Below are 19,974 nucleotides of genomic sequence, written 5' to 3'. Positions count from 1 at the left end.
CATAGACCATCTAATAAAGATTATGTCTGAAGGCTGAGTAGTGGTGGCTATTTCTATGGCCCTCAAATGCTCAGGTCCTACTTCTGGTCTCTTGATGTTGCATAATATCAAGACCAAGGGCATCTACTGTTATCTTCATTTCATCTCAGCATAATCGAAGCTAGAGCTTCATAGAAAATCGGAAGGACCTCCACTGCTCTGATGCGTCTGCACCCCTAATGATTGACCTATTTTGTACATTGTGTGCCTCGAGCATACGCTAGTAAGAAAAGTCGATGTTAACCCACTTGTGTAAACAAACATGTCTATAAATGTTAGATATATCCAATGTTGGCTTATTTATCCAACGTTAGAATGCCACGACCCGCAAGGCGCATTGTAAAGTCATGCTAGTAGTCGATAGAACGGCCAAGCACTTGAGAGTCTGCTCAAATACAACATTGAATTCAATTGATCCTGATAAATCAAGGCAGCCTCAATCTGCATGCTGTACTTCATGAAAATGTTTTCGTGTATACATGGAGCTCTGGTAACCATCCTTTTAAAGTTCTTAGATCTATCAGATGATCGATGTACATCAATAGATTGTAAATTTATTTTGCCTGCATGGTGAAATTCTCGAGCATCCTAGGTAGCATCCAAGTCCTTGGTACATTGCCTTTCTTAGGCAGTGGCGTATGCATCTCTCCGAGATCGAGTAATGGCGGGTTGAAGCATGATGCTTGATTCACTGAGACACTCGAGAAGACTGATTGGCCAAGTCAAGATCTGTCAATTTAGATTTCAGCTGCTTTTTTCGTAATCCCCAGCTATATCGTGGTCAAAATCGAGACATTCACTGCGGGCAGTCTTCTTTCTGATCGCTACTAGATGTCAGACAGCGTGAGGCTTGAAAGATCCACTTGATTATGCAAGTAGTCACTCATCAAGCACTATTCAAAACCTGTTGTGTCCTTATTCGACCTTTTGTGACACACAAGTAGCCATTGGATATAACCGGAAGCTTCCAAGCTTAGGGGTTGGGTTGTCATCCACAGACATAGAACATGATCAGTGATGTCTGAGGTGAGAGGTTAAATCAAAGTCCAAGTGCCTGGGACCTGCCGCTGTCATGTCCTGACTTTCCTATATCGGGTATACGGGTCCTAGAGTGCCATAGCTGCCATTTATGAAGTGTCTCTCTCTCTTAATCCCTTATCCAACATAGACCATGCATGATTGACTCCGAGTACTTTCATTGGTACTTCCATTGGATTCTCAGATACTGCTTATTGACTGAGCGCAAGATCACCACACCTTGCGTAGTAGATCTTCAGGTTCAGCCCTTTTAGCTCAGAAACATAGACATCAGCTCAAAGCATCAACCCTGTTGAGTGTGTGACTGTTGAACATCCACGCGCCCGGTGTCCCCGGGGATTTATTTGGGCTTTGCTCTCCCAGACTGGGCCTGATCCTATTTTATGAAGATCTGAGACATCACGGTTGAACTCGGGGGTTGCACTTGGGTTGTACAACGTTCCCGACAGGGGTGATAGGAAGCATGCAATTGTGCTTGACCGTCCTATCAGATGCTACATCGGTCTCTTTTAGGAATATCAACTGTTGTTGCCCCTCTTCAGGTTGAGAGTCTGGAAATAGAAACCATATATCGGAGTTCCTTATTACCCGATTGGAGCATAAATATTTGTCAACATTTGTATAGACTGTGTTACCGGTTCATGGAAGATGTATTAAATACCCTTCACCCAATCCGGATGGAGGGAAAGATGTATTTTATATGGTGTGTGCGGATAATGAATTCGCATCTCTCCGAACTATCCTGGTATCATAACCTTCCGTATTTTGTATAAGTCTCACTTCGTTTCTCAATGCATCATATAACAAAGGGTTACTCCTCCCTTACTCCGCGCCATAGCGGGCACGGTAATCCTTCAAGCGCTGGATGTCGGAAGCATCGAACTTATCGCCCAAGTGCTCAATAATATCGTGCAAGCCAATGACCGCACGGATAGGGATGTCTCCACCAAGATCCCGCTGCGCAACACCGATAGCGCTCTTGGTCTCGGTATCGCTGACACGCTCCTCGCGGTCCAGCAGGACAACAACACCAGCGACGATACCGCCCTCCTTCTGAATGATGTTGACAGCCTCACGCAGAGCAGTGCCAGCGGTAATGACATCGTCGACGATGACCACGCGCTTGCCCTTCAGCGGAGCGCCGACAATGTTGCCTCCCTCACCGTGATCCTTGGCCTCCTTGCGGTTGAATGAGTAGCTGACGTTGTCCCATGTTCCATTGGGCGAGGCAGCGAGTGCATCTTGCACGGCCAGCTCGTTGGTAACGGCAGCACAGATGGGAATGCCCTTGTATGCGGGGCCGAAGATAATGTCGAAGTTGGGCTTGGTGGTGCCGTCAGCTGCCTTGGAGACGAAAGGCTCGGCTGACAGAACACTGGCGTAAGCGGCAGAGGAGGCACGCAGCAAGGGTGCGGTGTGCATGAGGGAGGAGGTGAAAAAGTAAGGAGATTCGCGACCGGACTTGAGGACGTAGGTGCCGAACGAGAGGACGTTGTTGGAGATCAGCAGAGGGAGCAGGGTGCTCTTCTGTTCTTGAGAGGCGGCCATGGTGAATATTTCTCGATATTAAGGCTGAGAGAGAGAAATATGTAGAATTGACTTAGGAAGGTAGGAGTGGTATAGAGGAGGAGACGCAAGACGGAAAAAAAAGTGATTGATAGGTTTATCGTGAAAATCGCCCCGCCGAATGTTAGTGGTTAGCTAATGTCAAACTAAATTTTTAAGTAATTGAGGGGCAGATCATAGAGGGGCATCGTATAGAAGGGCCCAACAACATATTGATCCATTTAGGTATTAGTCCAAAGTCAAAAGAAATAAAACTTAGGAAGATTTTCAAAAGATGATTCCTAGTAAAGTCCTGGAAATTCATAACTAAAATCTTCGTCTTTTATCAATGTTTACATAATCCAAATCCACCAGTTGACCTGAGCACGTGCTACCTCCGATCGCCGGCCTTCCCCGCCGAATTCCTCCAATTCCATCTTTCTCCTTACGGTCCCTTTTTTAGGTTCTCTCTTCTCCTTTCTTTTCTTTTTTTTTGTCGGGTTTATTTTTTTTTCATTATTCCTCAACTCTTTTCGATCGATTACTCTTCGCCGAATCCTCAGGTGTTACAAATAAACAGGTCGGGAAATCCTGGTGATTCTGCGAGACCCTGTGAGAAACAGAATAGCCTCAAGTGGTTACAGTTGGAAAATAAATCCAATCCTACCTCCATCGGTAAGGGATTCTTGTTCCTTGTGAGATGAACCATGGCGGATAAGGATGGCTTGTCATGTTCAACTGCCAATTCCCCCACATTACTGATGACAATGCCAATAGATTGACACGAAATCATGCATATCCGGGAAAAGCTTGCACAGAAGGAGGCCTCGGGGGAGCCCGGTATCTCCTTCGAGTTCTTTCCTCCCAAGACCGCCCAGGGTGTACAGAATCTCTATGACCGCATGGACCGCATGCACGGGTTGGGTCCCTCGTTCATTGACATCACATGGGGTGCGGGTGGCCGTTTGTCAGAGTTGACTTGCGAGATGGTTGGCGTCGCTCAGTCAGTGTATGGTCTGGAGACCTGCATGCACTTGACATGTACCGACATGCCTCAGGAAAAGATTGACCAGGCCCTCCAGACCGCGTACAAGGCCGGCTGCACCAATATCCTGGCCCTGCGAGGTGATCCCCCGCGTGAGAAGGAGGCATGGGAAGCTGCCGACGGAGGATTCCGCTACGCCAAAGATCTCGTCAAATACATTCGGCAGAAATATGGAAACCATTTCGACATTGGTGTGGGCGGATACCCCGAGGGTGCCGATGATAACCCCGACGTGGATCTATTGATCGATCACTTGAAGGAGAAGGTTGATGCCGGTAGTACTTTCATCATCACTCAGATGTTCTATGATGTGGAAAATTTCAAGACGTGGGTCAACAAGTGTCGGGCCAAGGGTATCAACGTGCCAATCATCCCAGGCATCATGCCTATTCAAACCTACGCATCTTTCATTCGCCGCTCTACCTGGACCAAAGCCCATGTTCCTCCGCAGTGGATGGAGGCTCTAGAGCCCGTGAAGAACGACGACGCTGCTGTCCGAGACGTTGGCAAGCGCCTGATCGCCGAAATGTGCAGAGACATACTGGCCTTTGGCATCAACCACCTCCACTTCTACACCATGAACCTGGCCCAAGCAACAAAGCTGGTTTTGGAGGAGCTGGGACTCGTTCCATCCGAAGAGTCGCCCATTCAACGTTCCCTGCCATGGCGACCGTCTCTCGCTCTGGGCCGCAGATCAGAGGATGTGCGCCCAGTTTTCTGGCGCAACCGCAACTCTTCATACGTGGCTCGCACTCAGACATGGGACGAGTACCCCAACGGTCGCTGGACCGATTCTCGCTCACCTGCATTCGGTGAACTTGATGCATACGGTGTCGGTCTGAAGGGCTCGAACGAACAAAACATCAAGCTGTGGGGCGAGCCAAAGTCTCTAAAGGACATTGGCGATATCTTTATTGACTTCTTGAGTGGGAAACTGGAGCGCTTGCCGTGGAGTGACACACCGATCACCATTGAGGCCAATGACATCAAAGACCCCTTGGTGGACTTGAACAACAGGGGCTTTTTGACTATCAACTCCCAGCCCGCTGTGAACGGTGTCAAGTCTTCTCACTCAGTATATGGCTGGGGTCCCAAGAACGGTTTCGTTTACCAGAAGGCCTACCTGGAGTTGCTCGTTCCTTCATACTTGATTGACGAGCTTATTTCCCGCATCGAACAAAATGAGGATATGACATACCACGCTGTTTCCAAGTCTGGCGAATTGAAGACCAACACGCACGACAGCCCGAACGCCTTGACCTGGGGTATTTTCGCTGGCCGAGAAATCATCCAACCTACCATCACAGAGACTATCAGTTTCCTGGCGTGGAAGGACGAGGCTTACCGCTTGGGTGAAGACTGGTCCAAGTGTTACGATGCTGCCAGTCCCAGTAGGAAGCTGATCCAAAGCGTCATGGACGACCGATACCTCGTCAACATTGGTAAGATGCTACATTTAACTCTCTATACTTGACAGCCCCGCTAACTTTTATGTAGTGGATAACGACTTCCACCGATCTAACGCCGTCTTTGATCTGTTCAAGGACTTGGTTGTCAAGGATCTGGATGTTGAAGTGACTGGAAAGCCAGTAGAAGCCAATGGCGTTACTGAGCTAAACGGCACTGAGACCAAGAACTAAAACACTCTCCCACTCAACCGGGAAAATCCAGTCTTCGCTGGACAAAATTGACGACCACTTTTACCACCCACTGTCACCACTACTACACTCTACCTAATTCAACATCACCTATCTCAACGATACTCAACGAATACCAGCCCGAGATCACTCATCCAACACCAATCTCCGGCTTTCCTGCAATGTCTTATGGCGTAACGATTGAAGACCTCTCAACGATTTCTTCCTGAGCGTTCATCTTTTTTATTTCAACATCCAACATTCCTACTGTACCGATACCCCGTCCCTTTTAACAACGACGCTTCAGAGTACTTCTTTTTCCTTTCCCCTCCAAGGCCTGGTGCTTTACTCTGATGGTCTGTCCCTGTCTTCATTTGACATGGGATGTCCAGATGAAATGGAGGACCTGAAAGAAGGAAGAACCAAATTCAACATAATATATGCCCCATGTGGGCCTCCTTTCTATTCTTTCTGTCTTTATCTTCTTTTCGTTATCTTCCCTGTTGGATTTTGGATATAGAGATTGTGGCGAGATGTTCATCCTTATCCACAACTTGACTTTTCTTTTCCTTGCAAGCAGCGGTGTTTCGTTCCATACTGTTTTTTCGGATCATGCTGATGCTCGGCGCTTGCAAAGCTCTTAGCTTTTCCTTATCTCCCAACCACTTACACTATTGATCCCATCGATGCCTAGGTAGGTCTTTCAGCCTGTCGGGAAGGGATTCTATTTATTACTCAAGATACAAAATTTATCGAAAGAAATACAAAAAGTTTGGCAATTTCCCATCTTCAACGCAGGACTTGATGCATGTTTAACTGAATTGGAAACTGTCCAAATATAAGAAAAACCTTAGAAATCTCATCTTTCCCGGATGCTGTCTCTTGTACACCTCAGTTGTGAAAGAATCGCTAGGCGTAAACAAGGGCAAACCTTGCGGAACTCGCTTAGCACGCAACGCACCAGTGCTGTCAAAAGGAACCTTGTAAAACTTCAGCTCTTGGGATTTATTAACCAATTGCTGAATGAGCACGAAAGCGTCATCAAGGATTCGATCATCGCGAGCAGGGTTGGTGTCGACAAACTTCGACAGTTCCTGGAGAAATGCGCTCCGGTAGTGCTAATGATCATGTTGCCTGCAACGACTGCGTCACGATAGACTTGGCAGCTGGTGTTGGCCTTCTGGTAAGCAGCGATGATCTTAGGGACAGAACCGTCGAAAGGGTAGACATTTTCCTTCGTGGCGTCGGTGCGGACTTTCGGCGGCATGATGATGGATCGAATTCAAAAGTAAGGAAATAGTAGTGAGAAACAACCTTCATTAAAACAGATCAAAGAAACCTCTGTGGAAGCTCTCAAAGTCACAGAAAGCAGGTGTCGAAATGAGGTCGAGGTGAAGTCGAAGTAAACTCGGCTGATGTGATGGGGAGGTGGAAGCAAGAGAAAGCCAGATTTAAAGAACCTCTGTCGAAGCTTTCTGGGAAAGGGGAACGAAGCAAATACAATATTGGATGATTGAATTTGTTCCGACTATTAGAGTTGGAGGTAGCACGAAGTCTACTCACTATTTTTACAGCTCTGCAGTCTCCAGCGTGTAAATAGAGTAGTATATCCATTGAAATTGATATGGTTTTTCTTAGCTTGTAGAAACAGATATCCACTTCATCATATGTACATTTTTATGTGATTTTCCCTTTGCACCACCCCACTGCTCCATTTCAAAGTTCGTCGCGCCAACTTCCTCCCAACCAAGGCGTTGATACGTCTTCAGCCCGGCAGGGGAAGCGTCTAGCCAACATGCCATAGCAGCTTGCTGTTGTAGCAAGTTGATTATTAGTGTTTTGGAACTAAATGAAGGCCCAGAACTCACATCCGTAGATCCGGCAATTTCGGCAATCATAAAGTCAAGAAGCTTTGTCCCGACTCCACGTCTCTGGAAACTTGGATCAACAACCAAATTGGCGAGAAACGCATGTGGTGCGCCCTTCGTGAAGTCCAGTCGAGCTTGAGTCAATGTTTGAAAGTAATGGAGACAAAGAGGCACATTCGCGCCTTCGGGAACTTGCTCTGGCCTGCTTGGCCATGGACATCGCTCATCAATTGTGTGAGAGGATTCATAGATGTGGTATACGGCTGCGCCGATGATGCGTTCCGACATTGCACCGTCAGGGGATGTTTCGTATGTAACCGCTTTGATGTAATGTACCGATGAATCTGACTGCCAGACTCGATTGTGTCTAGAGATCTTCGAGCTCCGAACAGTCTCTGGTGATTGAGCGGAGGATTTGGGGAACATGAGTTGTATCATGGCTGAGGACGCTCCGTATGCTTTGGCCTCGATGTCGGCAATCCTCTCTAGATCCCCATTGTCAACGACAGGCTGTACTTGGACCTCTGTCGGTGGCATGCGGATTACTTCTGTCTCTCGCTGCATTGGTGTCAAATTGCAAGAACGAAAATTGAAGGGAGAAAGAGTTATTCCTAGGCCAAAAAAGGCCAACGCGGCTCGGCTTCGAACCCCAACAGATATGATGAATAATCAAGGCTAATAGTTTCCGCTTTCTACTTATAGTGCTAAATGCGTTGCGGACAGCGCCTAGTACTCTTACGACAAGAGAAATTGGGAGATGGAACAGTTCGTATATGATTAACAAAAATTCGAGCATGTTGTTGAGCCACTGTGGGGCATCTTAATACCAGGTAAAATGTGGAAAAAACAAACGCTGACCCCCCAAGAAAACTGACCAAGAGAATTCAGGATAGTGCAGCTTTCAAAGTGAAAGGATATTCGATACAAAAGAGGCGTAAGCCTATCATGTTATGAGGGCACGAGTGACACACTGGAAAGCCCATGCAAATGGTCTAGCAAACCAGACCACCCAAGTTCCCACGAGAACCATATACCCCGCAGCACGAGCCGCGATGAGGGCACCAAAGCCAAGAATAAACAAGTAGACAATAGCCTGAACGAGCTCCACCAAAAAACGACTTATAGCCTGGTCATTCTTGGGCTTGGGCCATGACCCCGTGTTCTGGTAGACGGATATGGTACTATAGATTGTGCTGAAAACGTGGTAGCAATGGCGGGTCATGTTCAAGACGTTCGAAATCACAAACTGGAGATATGGGCTGTTGGTTGTTTGAAGAGTGAACTTGTGCATGAAGGTTATTGCCAAGAACACAATATCGAAGATTAGGGAGAGGGCAACGGTATTGGAGAGGTCTTTGGCAGATTCATCGTCTTTGTCATCTGAAGACAGATTTTCCAAGTCGTCGTGGACATCTGTGATATTGGCTTGGAGGCTCCTCTTGGAAGTAGCCACTTGTTGTCCGTCTAATTCTGCGATCTCAACAACTCTGGTCGCCCTGCGGAGTCGAGCTTGCTCTTTGAATTTCTCTAGTCGTTCAGCTCGGGAAAGCTGCTCGGGCTGGTATAATTTCTCTTCCTTTTCTGGTTTATCAGGAGGAGGCGTGGCTTTCTTCGCTGGAGGCTCTGGATCTACAGGAGTGGACTTCTCTCGACTGGGAGATTTCTCGAGTGAGACCTTGGCAACACGAGATTCTTTTTTGGCCGGAGAAGGCTTTGCAGATGATGGTGGAGTCTCCTTCGCTGACCTGAAAGACCTTGCGGATCTTGAAGACTCAGAATTGTCTCTGGATGGGGGAGAGGGCTGAGAAACGGGGGAGCTTGCGCTCTTGCGGCTAAGGGATCCCGAACCGTTGCGCAGAGATTCCGCGCGATTTCGCAAAGACTCGGTACCGTTGCGAAGTATTGTTGCCAGACTCTCGGTTGGCGACCTAACAAGCCCTGTGGACCTTGAAGTACGGATGAATCCACGAATAGAATTGCTTGGTTTCTCGGACTTCTCCTTCTCTTTCTTTTGACCCGGGCTATCTTTTGATTTGATATCCTTGTCTTTGGACTCTTTCTCCTTTGACAAAGGGATATCATCAGTGGTCGCCTTGGAAGGCGTGAGCGAGGGCGCCGTTTTTGAAGAAGTGAGGGAAGGAACAGCCGATTTGACTTGCGCGAGGCCTGAGATATGCCGTAGTCCAGCAGGTGTAGAAATAACATGAGCTTTTGCCCGGACGGCCTTGACTGCCTCTCCGGTCCCAGATTGGCCAGTTCCACCCGGTCGCCTCAGCCCCTGTGCCTTCAGAATAGAGATCTTTCTTGCTGCCATTTCAGCTTTCTCGGGAGTTGGGGTTGGAAGCATCGTCCGTGTGACAGTAGGTGTGATGATGAATACATCGTCATCGCCACGTCCATCTTCCATTCTACCGGGTGATTGTTCAATGCTCGCCCTGGGACGCGAGTTCTCTTTGCTTGAGCACTGAGAGTCTGGACTGGATACCTCCTGCTTAGAGCAATGACGATCTTGACACAAAGTCACCGGTGACTGCTTGCCTTTGGCGTTCTTCGAATTCTGAGAAACTTTTGACCATTCTTCTTGCACCGCGTTCTTTTCCATCGACTTGCGTGCCGCCTGGGCATCCTTCTCTTTCTGTCTCTTCTTCGCACGCACCGCAAGTGGACGAGGTTGCAAAGTCGTGGTGTCTTCTCCTGTCGAAAAGAGAAGGATGTCGTCCGGATTTCTTGGAGGTGGTCCATTGATCTCCTTGCACCCCAAAAAAGAACCGTCTGCGGTGTGGGACTTTCGCTTCTCTTTCGGCTTTGTGGGAGACTCTTCCCATATCGTGCTGATGCGGTTTTTGCCAATCTCATCAGGGCTATAGTAGTCGCTCTGCCCTTGAGCCCCGTGGGGTTGAGAAGCTGGAACGGCCAACGTATTGGCTTTCTGCGGAGACTTATGTGCTTGTGGTGACTCCGATCCTTGACTTTCAGATGTCCTGAGTTGGTCTGATTTTATTTGTTCATCGCCTACCGAGTTTCGTGGGCTAGGTAGAGTGTTGGGGTTGAGCATTTGTTCTCTATCCCGATGAACTTTTTCGATGCTTCTTTGATATTCGGCGATCTGTTCTTCAGTCATAGTTGGTGGGTTGGGATCCTTAGCAGACGGCATATGAACAACGAATCTGTCTTCCCAGTCACAGTCTGTCATCGAGTCCTCAGCAGAAACCGGCGAGATTGAAGGGTGTGACCGCGGGCTGGAATTAGTCGTGGTATCTGTTGCTTCTGACTTCTGGGGCGTATTCTCTCGGGACTCTCGATTGACCCACTGATCCCCTGACTTTCGCCACTTCTTTAGTGGCTCAGAGGTCTGAGGAGAAACATATCGCGGGGTTGATACCGTTTTATTAATGTTGGCGCTGGGATTTGGGATGCCACTTCGAGAGGCGGCTGCCCGATATAATGGGTGGGCTTCTGGAGAATTTCTGGCCGTAATTTTTTCTTGTTGCCAGGAATTCGAGCTCCCTTCGGATCGAATTCTATCACTTTCTCTTGATCGGATATAAGATCCTCGCTGTGACAGAGGCGAGTCTTTTTCGAATCTGCCACGTATTTTCTTTATGTATAGGTCTCGATCCCGGTCTCCAGATGGGCCAGCGGATCCCCCAGATGAGAAAGCAACTGATGAAGATTTCGGGATCCCAGTCGGGCTAGGGGTTTGATTCCTTTGCTCCCTGGCCCTCTCGGCGATCGATTTCGGCATAGGAAGCTTGGTCGTTTTGTCTTTGTGAGACATGAAGTCGGCTGAGATTCGACGGTTTTCAACTTCAAGCGGCACCCGATGAGAGTTTCGTAGTCGCGGTGTTGCAGATAGCTCAGTGGTCGTGTAATGAGCTCGGTATGCTTGGTACTGGGTTTGCCTTTGAGGTCGTGGAGAGAGGTTCACAAGGTGTCCGTCAGGTAGTTCGACGCAACTTTCGAAGTCCATTTTGTGCTGAGTGATGTTGCAGATAGTATTTCCGACTGTCAAGCCAGCATTAACCCTGACGTTGGCCCATGCCGTCGTTACAGGACTTGTTAGTTGTGAGCTGAAGGCGGGTGCTGCGAGTTAGGGCTGTGTGGAAAGGTTCAGTTCGGTGGCTTAGGCCGGCGTTCGTTGGGATAGCCCAAAATAATAACGTGTGCAATTCGTCGGTTCATTAGGCTCAAACTAGTGACCAAGGCCAGCAAAGTCCAAACACGTAATAATTGTGTGGTCTGGTTGGGTGGAATGGCATGCAGTCCGGGGTGGAATGCTAGCCCCCGCGCTGGAATGCCTCTCGATATGAACCTGCCTCCATTTGGTATGACGTTAATCGATCATGTTCGTAATTTGTGCATTTATCACTCGGTAATAGACCACGACCCAGTTCATGAGGGATCGTTGGAGAGTTGAATGGGCACTTGGAAAGTTGATCGCCTGCGGTTGGGCACAATTGACAATAGCAAACCGAACTTGATTATCCAGTCTGGAGATAAGGGGGACTAATTCGGCATTCTTAAGTGTGGCAAGTCACGGAAAATTCAAGACGTCAAACTGATGCATTCAACTAAAGTCTGGATGCGATGAGAATTGATAGACGTCGTAGACATACAGGCCCCTGTCATAACCCGATAAGGAACAATCGCCAAATATTACCGACATTATCGACATTCCCATGACGCTTTTCAATGGGCCTTTAACCAATTTTTGTTCAATAGCAGTTGACAAGGGCAGTTACTATGTACTGCGCAAACTAGAGAAACATTAGCACTAATGGCTTTACTTCCGGCGATTTTCACTGGAGTATCCACTAAAGCTTATCTAGTTCAGTACAAAAATTTGTATAAGCATGGTTTCGATTATTAGAACGCATCGAACCATCATCGCAAATGATAGCATCGTGAAAACAAATCAATTCGTGGGTTTATTCTAGAATCTCCCCGTTTCTCGACGGGGATTAAGACTACCTGGTCTTTGGAGTGTTCCCGGCGCTGGGCTCATAGATGCCGCAAGGCTGCTTCTCTTGAGAGGGCTGGATTGTTTCTTCACAGGACTCGTTCCTCGTGGAGTGTAGACGAAGTCGCCGCTACTTTGAACTCGACGCTCGAAGGCAGTTGATGCTGACTTCCTCAATGGGGAATTGGCATGCGAATAGACTCCGAGACTACCTCCATCACCTGTACTAGTCGAGGCTGGTCGGAACTGTGGTTGACGCATGGAATTTCCCGCTGTGCGCACCAGTGGCGAACCGTCGCCCGACACCGTGGGGGTGCGGAATAACGATGTAGAGCTAGGAGTGGCAGTAGGCCGTCTCGGAGTGAATCCATCTGGGTCGACATGACTGACATAGTTGGGATTGGGACTGGTTTTGAAACCGCGATTGATAATAAAGGTTGGTGTATGAACTTCGACTTTGTTCTCCGCGTCCGAGCCCGACTGCGCAGGGACTGTTTCCGAAAATTGGGTGCCCACATCTCTCATCAGGGGCCGAGTCCGAGGGTGAACAAATTTGGTGTCATATTCCTTCAGTACTTCCTTGTGCACCAGCATAGAATCTTTCGCCTGTTGTGTGTAAAAAGAAGACATCAAAGACATTTGTACGGATAGAAGGAACGTGAGGAAGATGGTTGTGACGATTGTGACACTTGGGCGAGGGTCGGAGAGCTGTGTTGGCAGGAAGAGCCAATAAATCAAAACATGCCCTGGGCTGAACAAGCACAGAAGGCGGACACTGATTGGTAGAGGATCCCAGAGGGCAAGCTCCCATACATCCCGTTGGGCATCTGGGTGAGCACGCGACTGGGCCGACTCTCCGGCTAGGGCGTTTGCGAGGTATCGGAGGGGAGACGAGGCCATTGGGCTTGATTCTACTCGCACACGGTGGGCAGAGGGAGTCGCAGGGACTTGGTCTATGGGCGTTTCGAACATGCGATAGCGTTTTTTGCGGGAGAATGTGTAGACTGCATTCGCGACAGACAGGATTAGGAGCACGGTGGTGAGGAGCGTCGCCTATAGATTATCCCAATAACAGTCAGCTTTGCAACACAATGGGTTCGGATTTGACATTCACGTACCAGCCAGCTAAGCCAAGGCACACCTTCCTCTTCACCAAACACATCGTCAAAGGCTTTGCCACCACTTGATCGACTATTTGCGCGAGTGATGAGGAAGATCAAATTGAGCCCCACGCCAATAGTAAGACCCCAGTCCTTCTCCATCTGGTCCCAGTCATTTCCATCAATCTCCTCGGATAGCCACAGTAAAAAGTCCCACGGGTTTAAGTAGGCCTGGATGCGCTCCATGAGCGGACGTCGACGCACGAGACGAGGCATGGTGTCGGAGGAGTGAGAATTATGTGAGAAGATAGAAGCTGATCCTCGGCAGCTTCTTCCTTAGCTGTAGAGTCGAAACAAAGGCATGCAGAGCAGAGCTAAGCCAGTGATGCGAAACATGGAACCATGAAAGCAACGGAAGTAAACAAAATTGCATCAGCTTATGTCATCGTCTCTCCGCTCGCCGATAACCACAATCAGTGAACAACGCCAACTCTGGCAGCAACTCACGGTTAAGCTACAGATAGTTCGTTTGACGGCCTCTCTCGTCTTTGCTATATTTCTGTTTATCGTTCAGTCATCATGGCGGCCGCCGCCGCAACATACAAGGTAACCTAGACACTTGGAACCTATCACTACCCCTCCGATAGCATTGCTAACTTACTCCGATGACAGGATCGCCAATTACTTGCCGTAATTGGTGATGAAGAGTAATTCTCCCATATATGGTCTCTGGATCCATTACCGAATAGCCCCAGCTAACCACGACCACTGGCCATAGCTCCGTGACCGGCCTTCTTCTCGCGGGTATCGGAGTATGTACCTCCCTGTTCAGATCAATCATTATCAGCGCTGTCATAGCCATTTGCTCCGTGGAAGCTGACGCAAAATGTTTCTTACAGCATGTCACCGACCCCCCAGACGCGCAACGCAACTTTCTGGTTGTCGACGCTAAGACCGAGACCTCGGAGATCGAGCGCGCTTTCCAGGCCTTCACACAGGAGAGAAAGGACATCGCCGTTGTTCTTATTAACCAACATGTTAGTTCCTTTTTACTATGCCATACCGTCAATGCAGTGTACTGACACACATCTACAGGTTGCGGAGCGCATTCGGCACAGCGTAGACTCCTTCACCGATCCCTTCCCCGCCGTTCTCGAGATCCCTAGCAAAGACCACCCCTATGACCCGGAGAAGGACAGTGTTCTTAAGCGTGTGCGCCGTCTGTTTGGCGAATAAACTTATTGAGGTTTACCTTTGTTTTGGGCGGCATCTGCCCGGGTGTCTCGTTACGTTGCATGTTTACATATTTGATTCTTGCTTAAATATTCCGGTGTACGTCCACCGTCTCGGGCTTTTCTTTGTTTCGATCAGCTTATTTCAAGAGCTTGGCGGTGTGGGTGATCAAAAGCTTTACAGGAAAGATACCCAACATGTCTGAGAATGCATATACAGCCTCAATATATCTGGTTAGCAACCTTGATACTTACTACTCATGCCGATTCAAATTGGTATTCTTTCAAATTCCTCGGTCTGTTTTCGTCTCAGAGATGAATGGTCAATACTGTGCGAATTTGTGCAAATATGGTATTGTAATTGCAAGATGATACCGAGAGATATATTAGTGACTGCGGCTTCAGTGAAGCTCCAGTCAAGTTACATATTGACAAAAACACGAATGCAAAGCGATAGTTGAAAAAGCAAGGCAAAGTGATGTCTGAGCGGATTGGAACTCGTACAAGGCAGATAAACCAAATAAAAAACGAATGCAAGGTCGTAACGAGACGTGGGAAAAGGCGTTTCTGGCATAGGAAAATCAAGGCAAGCCATGATCAGTATGGGGTTTCGAGTAAATCAATAGAAGCCACCTGGTGATTGTATGTAAGGGGGTTATGCAACCCGAGAAAGGAGGATCAGACAGTGAGCTGAATTACAGGTTGAACTCGATATTGTGTGCCTCTAAGCAGGTGACTTGGTGCTCAGCTTTGGGTTCACCTAGGTTGTAGACGTCGGCGAAAACGGAGTATTTGCCCTGAACGAAGTGTTAGCTGTCATATCTTTCCCTGGCTGGAGTGGATATCCTACCGGGGGGATTTGCGCGGGCAAGTCAACCTCCTTCGTCATACTCATAGTACCAGACAGGGGACATTTCAAGTCCACATTGTCAAGCTGATCACAGAGATCGGCGGTCTGCGAGATCAAGGTAATGATACCATATTTGACGACGATGTTGACGTAGGCGCCCTTCACGAGCGGCTCCTTGAGGGTACCGCTGGCCTTGATAGTGAGTTTGGTGCCACTTTATATATTGGAAAGGTCAGTCAAGTACCACCATTTAGAGTCATGAAACGTACGCTTTAGGGGGGTTGGGCGTTAAATCCACGGAATCGATTGTCAGAACGTAGGAGGATGGGTCTTTGCAGTACACCAGCGGATTCTGTCCTGGGACCTGTGTTTTATCTTCCTCAGTCCGGAGCGGGATTTGCCATGGTTCAAGAAGGCTTGGGATAGAAGCGGCTGAGGCGAGCAGGGGAGCCGCGAGGAGAAGAGTCGTCGATAAGAACTTCATGATTGCGACCGTCTAGTCCGATCAGGGGGGAACGAATAACGATGGTCGGGCTTGTTTTATTCAAAGTATGAAGAAAAAAAAGATCTTTGGAGCTGCACAGAGGAATTTCCGGCAGTTGAAGGAATAGAGATTGCTTAATCAAGCTTGAGTTGTGTCTCTGGTGTCACTTGATGACGACTCACACGTGATTCATTGGGGTTATCCGCTTTAGGCATAGATCATCTCGCTTCTCCTCATTTCATTTGAGTTGGTTCCTGCAGATGGTCCTATTCTCGACTTCTCTGCTCTCTCTCTCTTCTGAAACATTTCGATATTTCTATTCTTTGGTCGTCCCACGTTAACTCTGGGCTCAATTCTGATCGTTCATCTCCTTTTTCATCGATATTGAACGATTACACTCGTGGATCCACCTACCCCACTTGGTTATCAGCGATCCTGATAATCTTGAGTAAGCTTGATAACCACCTGGGCATAAGTCATTTCCTGCCATACATATATTTGCCAAAGAATGATATACCAATCACATGTGCTGAGAAATGACCATAATTGTTGGGCGTACATCTGTCCAGCTCGACCAGGGATAGACACTTAACTACTATATATCACCCCGGCAACCTCAAGGCCACTTACCCTGGTGACTACCTCAGCGCCTAGACTTTCTATCTACTATAGTACTGTATTTGACTAAATGAGAGATGTTCACCAGTCTATTCTGTAGTACAAATACAACTGTCAGTCAAGCTTTAACAGGCACACCGCCATTTCGTTTACTAGGCTTCTCCTTGCCGCAACATCGGTCTCCAAAACTTGATTCTGAAACGATGTGAAATTGACAGGTGTGATGAACTGACCGCGCGTTCTCTGGTGCATACTTATTCTTTCTCTGTCTTCCAAAGCTCAGAATGCCGCGTTGCCAAATGAGGTATTTTCGGAGACCCTAACACGCACTTGGGTGATAGATATATGTTTCTCCGGAAGATCGACTTGCCCATACCTCAAGCAGATTGGGACATAGACTGCTGTGCATGGCTTCGGCACCTGGGTATGGCTCAGAAAAGTACAGTATCATCAGAGTCCGCAATTGTTGCCATACAGTATCTGATTTGTTCTTTTTCTATACACAATCACCCGTTGCGAAGGAATCAAATCCGGCATCGTCAAATGACACAGACCAAGCTCCAATGATATTACTCCAAATACACTCCTTGGTATACGGGGCTCAGATGTCTGCATCTGACACCTCCAGTCGGGTAACACCACCGTCTTCCTTGCAATTTTCTCAACACAAGATCAGTATAAAATCCTAGAGGAACTCTTCAAAGTGAAGCACCAGGACTTTATCCTGCTATTTGACTCTCCGAGAACTGTTATCACTTAGGCGCTTGCAGGCGTGCATGTGTTCTCATGGATACCTGCCATGGTCTTATGACAATTATTTATTTACATCCAGAAATTATGGCCAGGTTGTATGTAAAACTTTGGAATCTGAATTGAAGTTGTACTTCATGAAGTGGGAACAGCTTTCAGTCGAACCCCTTCCCGCGTCGTTTCCAGCCAAACCTCCATATTCCTCGACGTGTTTTCCATCCCCTTCAGAGTCGGATCTGATCGCAACGGAAAGGGCTCATCCACCAACAATTCAGAGAAGAGTAGAGCCAAGGGTGACGATTTCCAAATATATTGGTTCCTGGTATGCACAATTGTAACAACCATGAATATCATGCTCAGAGCAACCAATATCCCAGGCAAAATCATCCATTTCCAGCTCACGCGGACAAAGGACTGAACGGTCCACGGGATCCCGTCGACTTGGTCCTCGCATACCTTGGACCGTGCGTTGGTGGTAAGTGTAGAGGCCAGTGATTGGAACACGGAGTTGATATCCGTATAATTTCCCTGTACGCCGTACAAAGCCTCGACAACATTAGACGACCAGCTTGGTCTATTGCTGATAAAGAGTGAGCCGTGGCCCGTGAGAAGTGGAGAGATCGAATTTGACATTGCCAATCGACTGAGCCAGTCCACGTTGTATGAGCAGTTGTCGGTCTCGTATGATTTCTCAAGTCTGCTGCCATTGGAATAACATATATCTGGTGTCAAAGAGAAGTTCTCCGTGACTGAAGAGGTATTTGCTACGGTGAAGAGTGCGGTGCGGTTTTCGGAGAATAAACCGCCCTGTACGGTTGCGTGGTATGTGTCGACACAGAAGAAAAGGGCACATTCGGTCGCGCTCACTTCAGGTGGAACCCCGTATCCCGCAGAACTGATTGCAGTAAAGTTGAGAATCAAAGCTTGGTCCCTCGTGTCTAACTTGAGAAGATCATGTGAGGATGTGGAGTTCATCAAGTACATCTCGGTGATTGAAGTTGAAAAGGTAAATCCGTTGGGTAGATTGTATTTGTAAGTCGGCTCACCAGGGATAATGGTGGACTTCGAAAGCGTAAGAGAGTCTGTGATGTCCGCGCAGCGGCTACAGAACCCCAGCGACTGATACGGTGCAAAAGTACAGTTTCCAGTCGGACAGCCCATCATAATACTTTTGCTATTCTGACTGGAAGTTTGAAAGATGCCAGAATAAATAGCCCCAAGGGTTCTTAGAGGAACTTGGTTCATTCCTGGTCCCGCACCCTCTCCATAGTCAGTATAGGTACTGGTGTTGCAGACCTGCACGGCGGAATGGCCCGAGGTACGAACCGGTCGATCTTTGATAGACATGACTTGCTGCACAAACGGATCCGTAGCGGTTGCCACAACAAGAACCAAGCATCCAAATGTAACAAGATGTCTAGGAATAATAAGCGACCAAGTCCAACAGTGACGTTATTGCAAAGCACACTTACCGAGGCATAGTTCTGAAAAGAACAAGAAGGGACCCCATGGCTCCACGACTTCCAGCGTCAAGAAGGGCTAGGTCACTCAGCTTGTTTCCACCTCGGAACCAGGACCATTTGAGTTGGGCCAAGCCCTCAGCCACGATGAATGTCATAGAAGCTTTCATGACAGTGCTTAGCACGGAAACGAGCGCGTTGAGTGTGATTCCGTAGGGCCATTCAGGCATTGGCCTTCCATCATAATACCAGAGCACCACAATGATGGCAGTAAAGAACACAATCGAAGTGAGACAACTCAGAATTTCCAAGGTCCAGCTTGCGCCCCAGAATGGTTGTGTCTGAGATTGCAGGAACACCTGTTCGGCAGACGATAAGGGTCTCTCCTTTGATTTCACGTTCTGGGGTTCATCTTGAAGTGGAACATACGAGAGCCTGTAATCTTCCTTTGGACGATCCATAGTGACTTCACTTTATCCGGAAGTAATACACAGGCCAAGAGGACCCCTTGCAAAATGAAAACTTTCGAGTAAGAAATTCCATCAGAGTCCTGCGCAGTTCCCTGATGGAGTCATCAACTGAAACTAGCGTTGGAATTATGGAGTCAGAACAGTGAGGTTTCAGAAATCATTACCTGGACAGGATTAGTGTCAGAGCTGTTCTTTGGGAGACCCACTTGACTTTCAGGGTCAGTATTGTTGATCAAATTGGTCTCGAGATCTAATTTGGTGGAAAAATTTAAGTGGAGAAAAAGAAGCTGAAGAAGATTCTTAAGGAACACTTCAACTCATTTATTGGATGTTCACATATTTAGGAATTCAGGGCTTCTGAGTATCATCTTATTATCTACCCCTTTTACTACTTGAATAAATGGGGAAAATCTAAGCGTGAGTAATATAAATAATATTCACTTAACGATAACAGGTATAAGTAAGATTCTTATGTTTTTCAGTTGACTTGTTTCGACATACACCTGTAAAGGCGATATTTCTGCCTCAGGCATGAAAGGGGTTCATCCTCCTACTCCCGCAGTGTTTGGACTTCTTCAGTATGGCATACACATATTCCACATCCAATCTGCCCTTTACTCAATCCGTAGGAACATCCATGCACCAAACAAAACATTCTTCATTCAATTTTAAGCTCATGTCCATACTCGACCCATGACATCAACCGGCCAAATTTAATTTAATTTGCTTTCCAATTAGTGCTTACCCCTCGTACTTCTACCCAGGTCCACCAATAGATGACACGGTCCCTGTTTGCTGACGTGTCTACATCCATGGCGTTTTAGTTCTCTCTAGTTCATGTGGGGCCATCAATTTATGGCACATCTTCAAAAACAGCC

General features: G+C 47.7%; 9 protein-coding genes across 9 annotated transcripts; 2 read left to right on the top strand and 7 right to left on the bottom strand.

Moving 5' to 3' along the window:
* Positions 1-1,899: 1,899 nt before the first annotated feature.
* On the bottom strand, positions 1,900-2,625 carry N7520_005867 (orotate phosphoribosyltransferase; the record flags this gene model as incomplete). The annotated part of the gene is made up of 1 exon (XM_057139801.1): positions 1,900-2,625. One exon carries the CDS (start codon positions 2,623-2,625, stop codon positions 1,900-1,902), a length of 726 nt encoding a protein of 241 aa, XP_056993807.1.
* A 788-nt stretch (positions 2,626-3,413) lies between these two features.
* On the top strand, positions 3,414-5,307 carry N7520_005866 (methylenetetrahydrofolate reductase (NAD(P)H) MET13; the record flags this gene model as incomplete). Its single annotated transcript, XM_057139800.1, has 2 exons — positions 3,414-5,109; positions 5,165-5,307. The coding sequence occupies 2 exons, from the start codon at positions 3,414-3,416 to the stop codon at positions 5,305-5,307; spliced, it is 1,839 nt and encodes a 612-aa protein (XP_056993806.1).
* A 988-nt stretch (positions 5,308-6,295) lies between these two features.
* N7520_005865 (uncharacterized protein) lies at positions 6,296-6,571 on the bottom strand (the record flags this gene model as incomplete). Its single annotated transcript, XM_057139799.1, has 1 exon — positions 6,296-6,571. One exon carries the CDS (start codon positions 6,569-6,571, stop codon positions 6,296-6,298), a length of 276 nt encoding a protein of 91 aa, XP_056993805.1.
* Positions 6,572-6,938: 367 nt separating this feature from the next.
* Positions 6,939-7,736, bottom strand: N7520_005864 (GNAT family N-acetyltransferase; the record flags this gene model as incomplete). Its single annotated transcript, XM_057139798.1, has 2 exons — positions 6,939-7,115; positions 7,173-7,736. 2 exons carry the CDS (start codon positions 7,734-7,736, stop codon positions 6,939-6,941), a joined length of 741 nt encoding a protein of 246 aa, XP_056993804.1.
* A 379-nt stretch (positions 7,737-8,115) lies between these two features.
* Positions 8,116-11,142, bottom strand: N7520_005863 (putative NTP binding protein; the record flags this gene model as incomplete). Its single annotated transcript, XM_057139797.1, has 1 exon — positions 8,116-11,142. The coding sequence occupies one exon, from the start codon at positions 11,140-11,142 to the stop codon at positions 8,116-8,118; it is 3,027 nt and encodes a 1,008-aa protein (XP_056993803.1).
* A 963-nt stretch (positions 11,143-12,105) lies between these two features.
* Positions 12,106-13,508, bottom strand: N7520_005862 (Nur1/Mug154 family protein; the record flags this gene model as incomplete). The annotated part of the gene is made up of 2 exons (XM_057139796.1): positions 12,106-13,185; positions 13,251-13,508. The coding sequence occupies 2 exons, from the start codon at positions 13,506-13,508 to the stop codon at positions 12,106-12,108; spliced, it is 1,338 nt and encodes a 445-aa protein (XP_056993802.1).
* Positions 13,509-13,811: 303 nt separating this feature from the next.
* N7520_005861 (H(+)-transporting V1 sector ATPase subunit F) lies at positions 13,812-14,468 on the top strand (the record flags this gene model as incomplete). Its single annotated transcript, XM_057139795.1, has 5 exons — positions 13,812-13,838; positions 13,905-13,939; positions 14,011-14,044; positions 14,132-14,269; positions 14,328-14,468. 5 exons carry the CDS (start codon positions 13,812-13,814, stop codon positions 14,466-14,468), a joined length of 375 nt encoding a protein of 124 aa, XP_056993801.1.
* Positions 14,469-15,159: 691 nt separating this feature from the next.
* Positions 15,160-15,798, bottom strand: N7520_005860 (ML domain-containing protein; the record flags this gene model as incomplete). The annotated part of the gene is made up of 3 exons (XM_057139794.1): positions 15,160-15,261; positions 15,315-15,528; positions 15,584-15,798. 3 exons carry the CDS (start codon positions 15,796-15,798, stop codon positions 15,160-15,162), a joined length of 531 nt encoding a protein of 176 aa, XP_056993800.1.
* Positions 15,799-17,301: 1,503 nt separating this feature from the next.
* Positions 17,302-19,087, bottom strand: N7520_005859 (DUF3176 domain-containing protein; the record flags this gene model as incomplete). The annotated part of the gene is made up of 2 exons (XM_057139793.1): positions 17,302-18,583; positions 18,639-19,087. The coding sequence occupies 2 exons, from the start codon at positions 19,085-19,087 to the stop codon at positions 17,302-17,304; spliced, it is 1,731 nt and encodes a 576-aa protein (XP_056993799.1).
* Positions 19,088-19,974: the final 887 nt, after the last annotated feature.

The sequence above is a fragment of the Penicillium odoratum genome, assembly GCF_028828045.1.
Source record: "Penicillium odoratum strain IBT 22623 chromosome Unknown utg000005l_segment0_segment0, whole genome shotgun sequence".
NCBI lineage: Eukaryota > Fungi > Ascomycota > Eurotiomycetes > Eurotiales > Aspergillaceae > Penicillium > Penicillium odoratum.
Note: the sequence above shows the minus strand (reverse complement) of the source record. Positions and strands in the feature narration are given on the sequence as shown.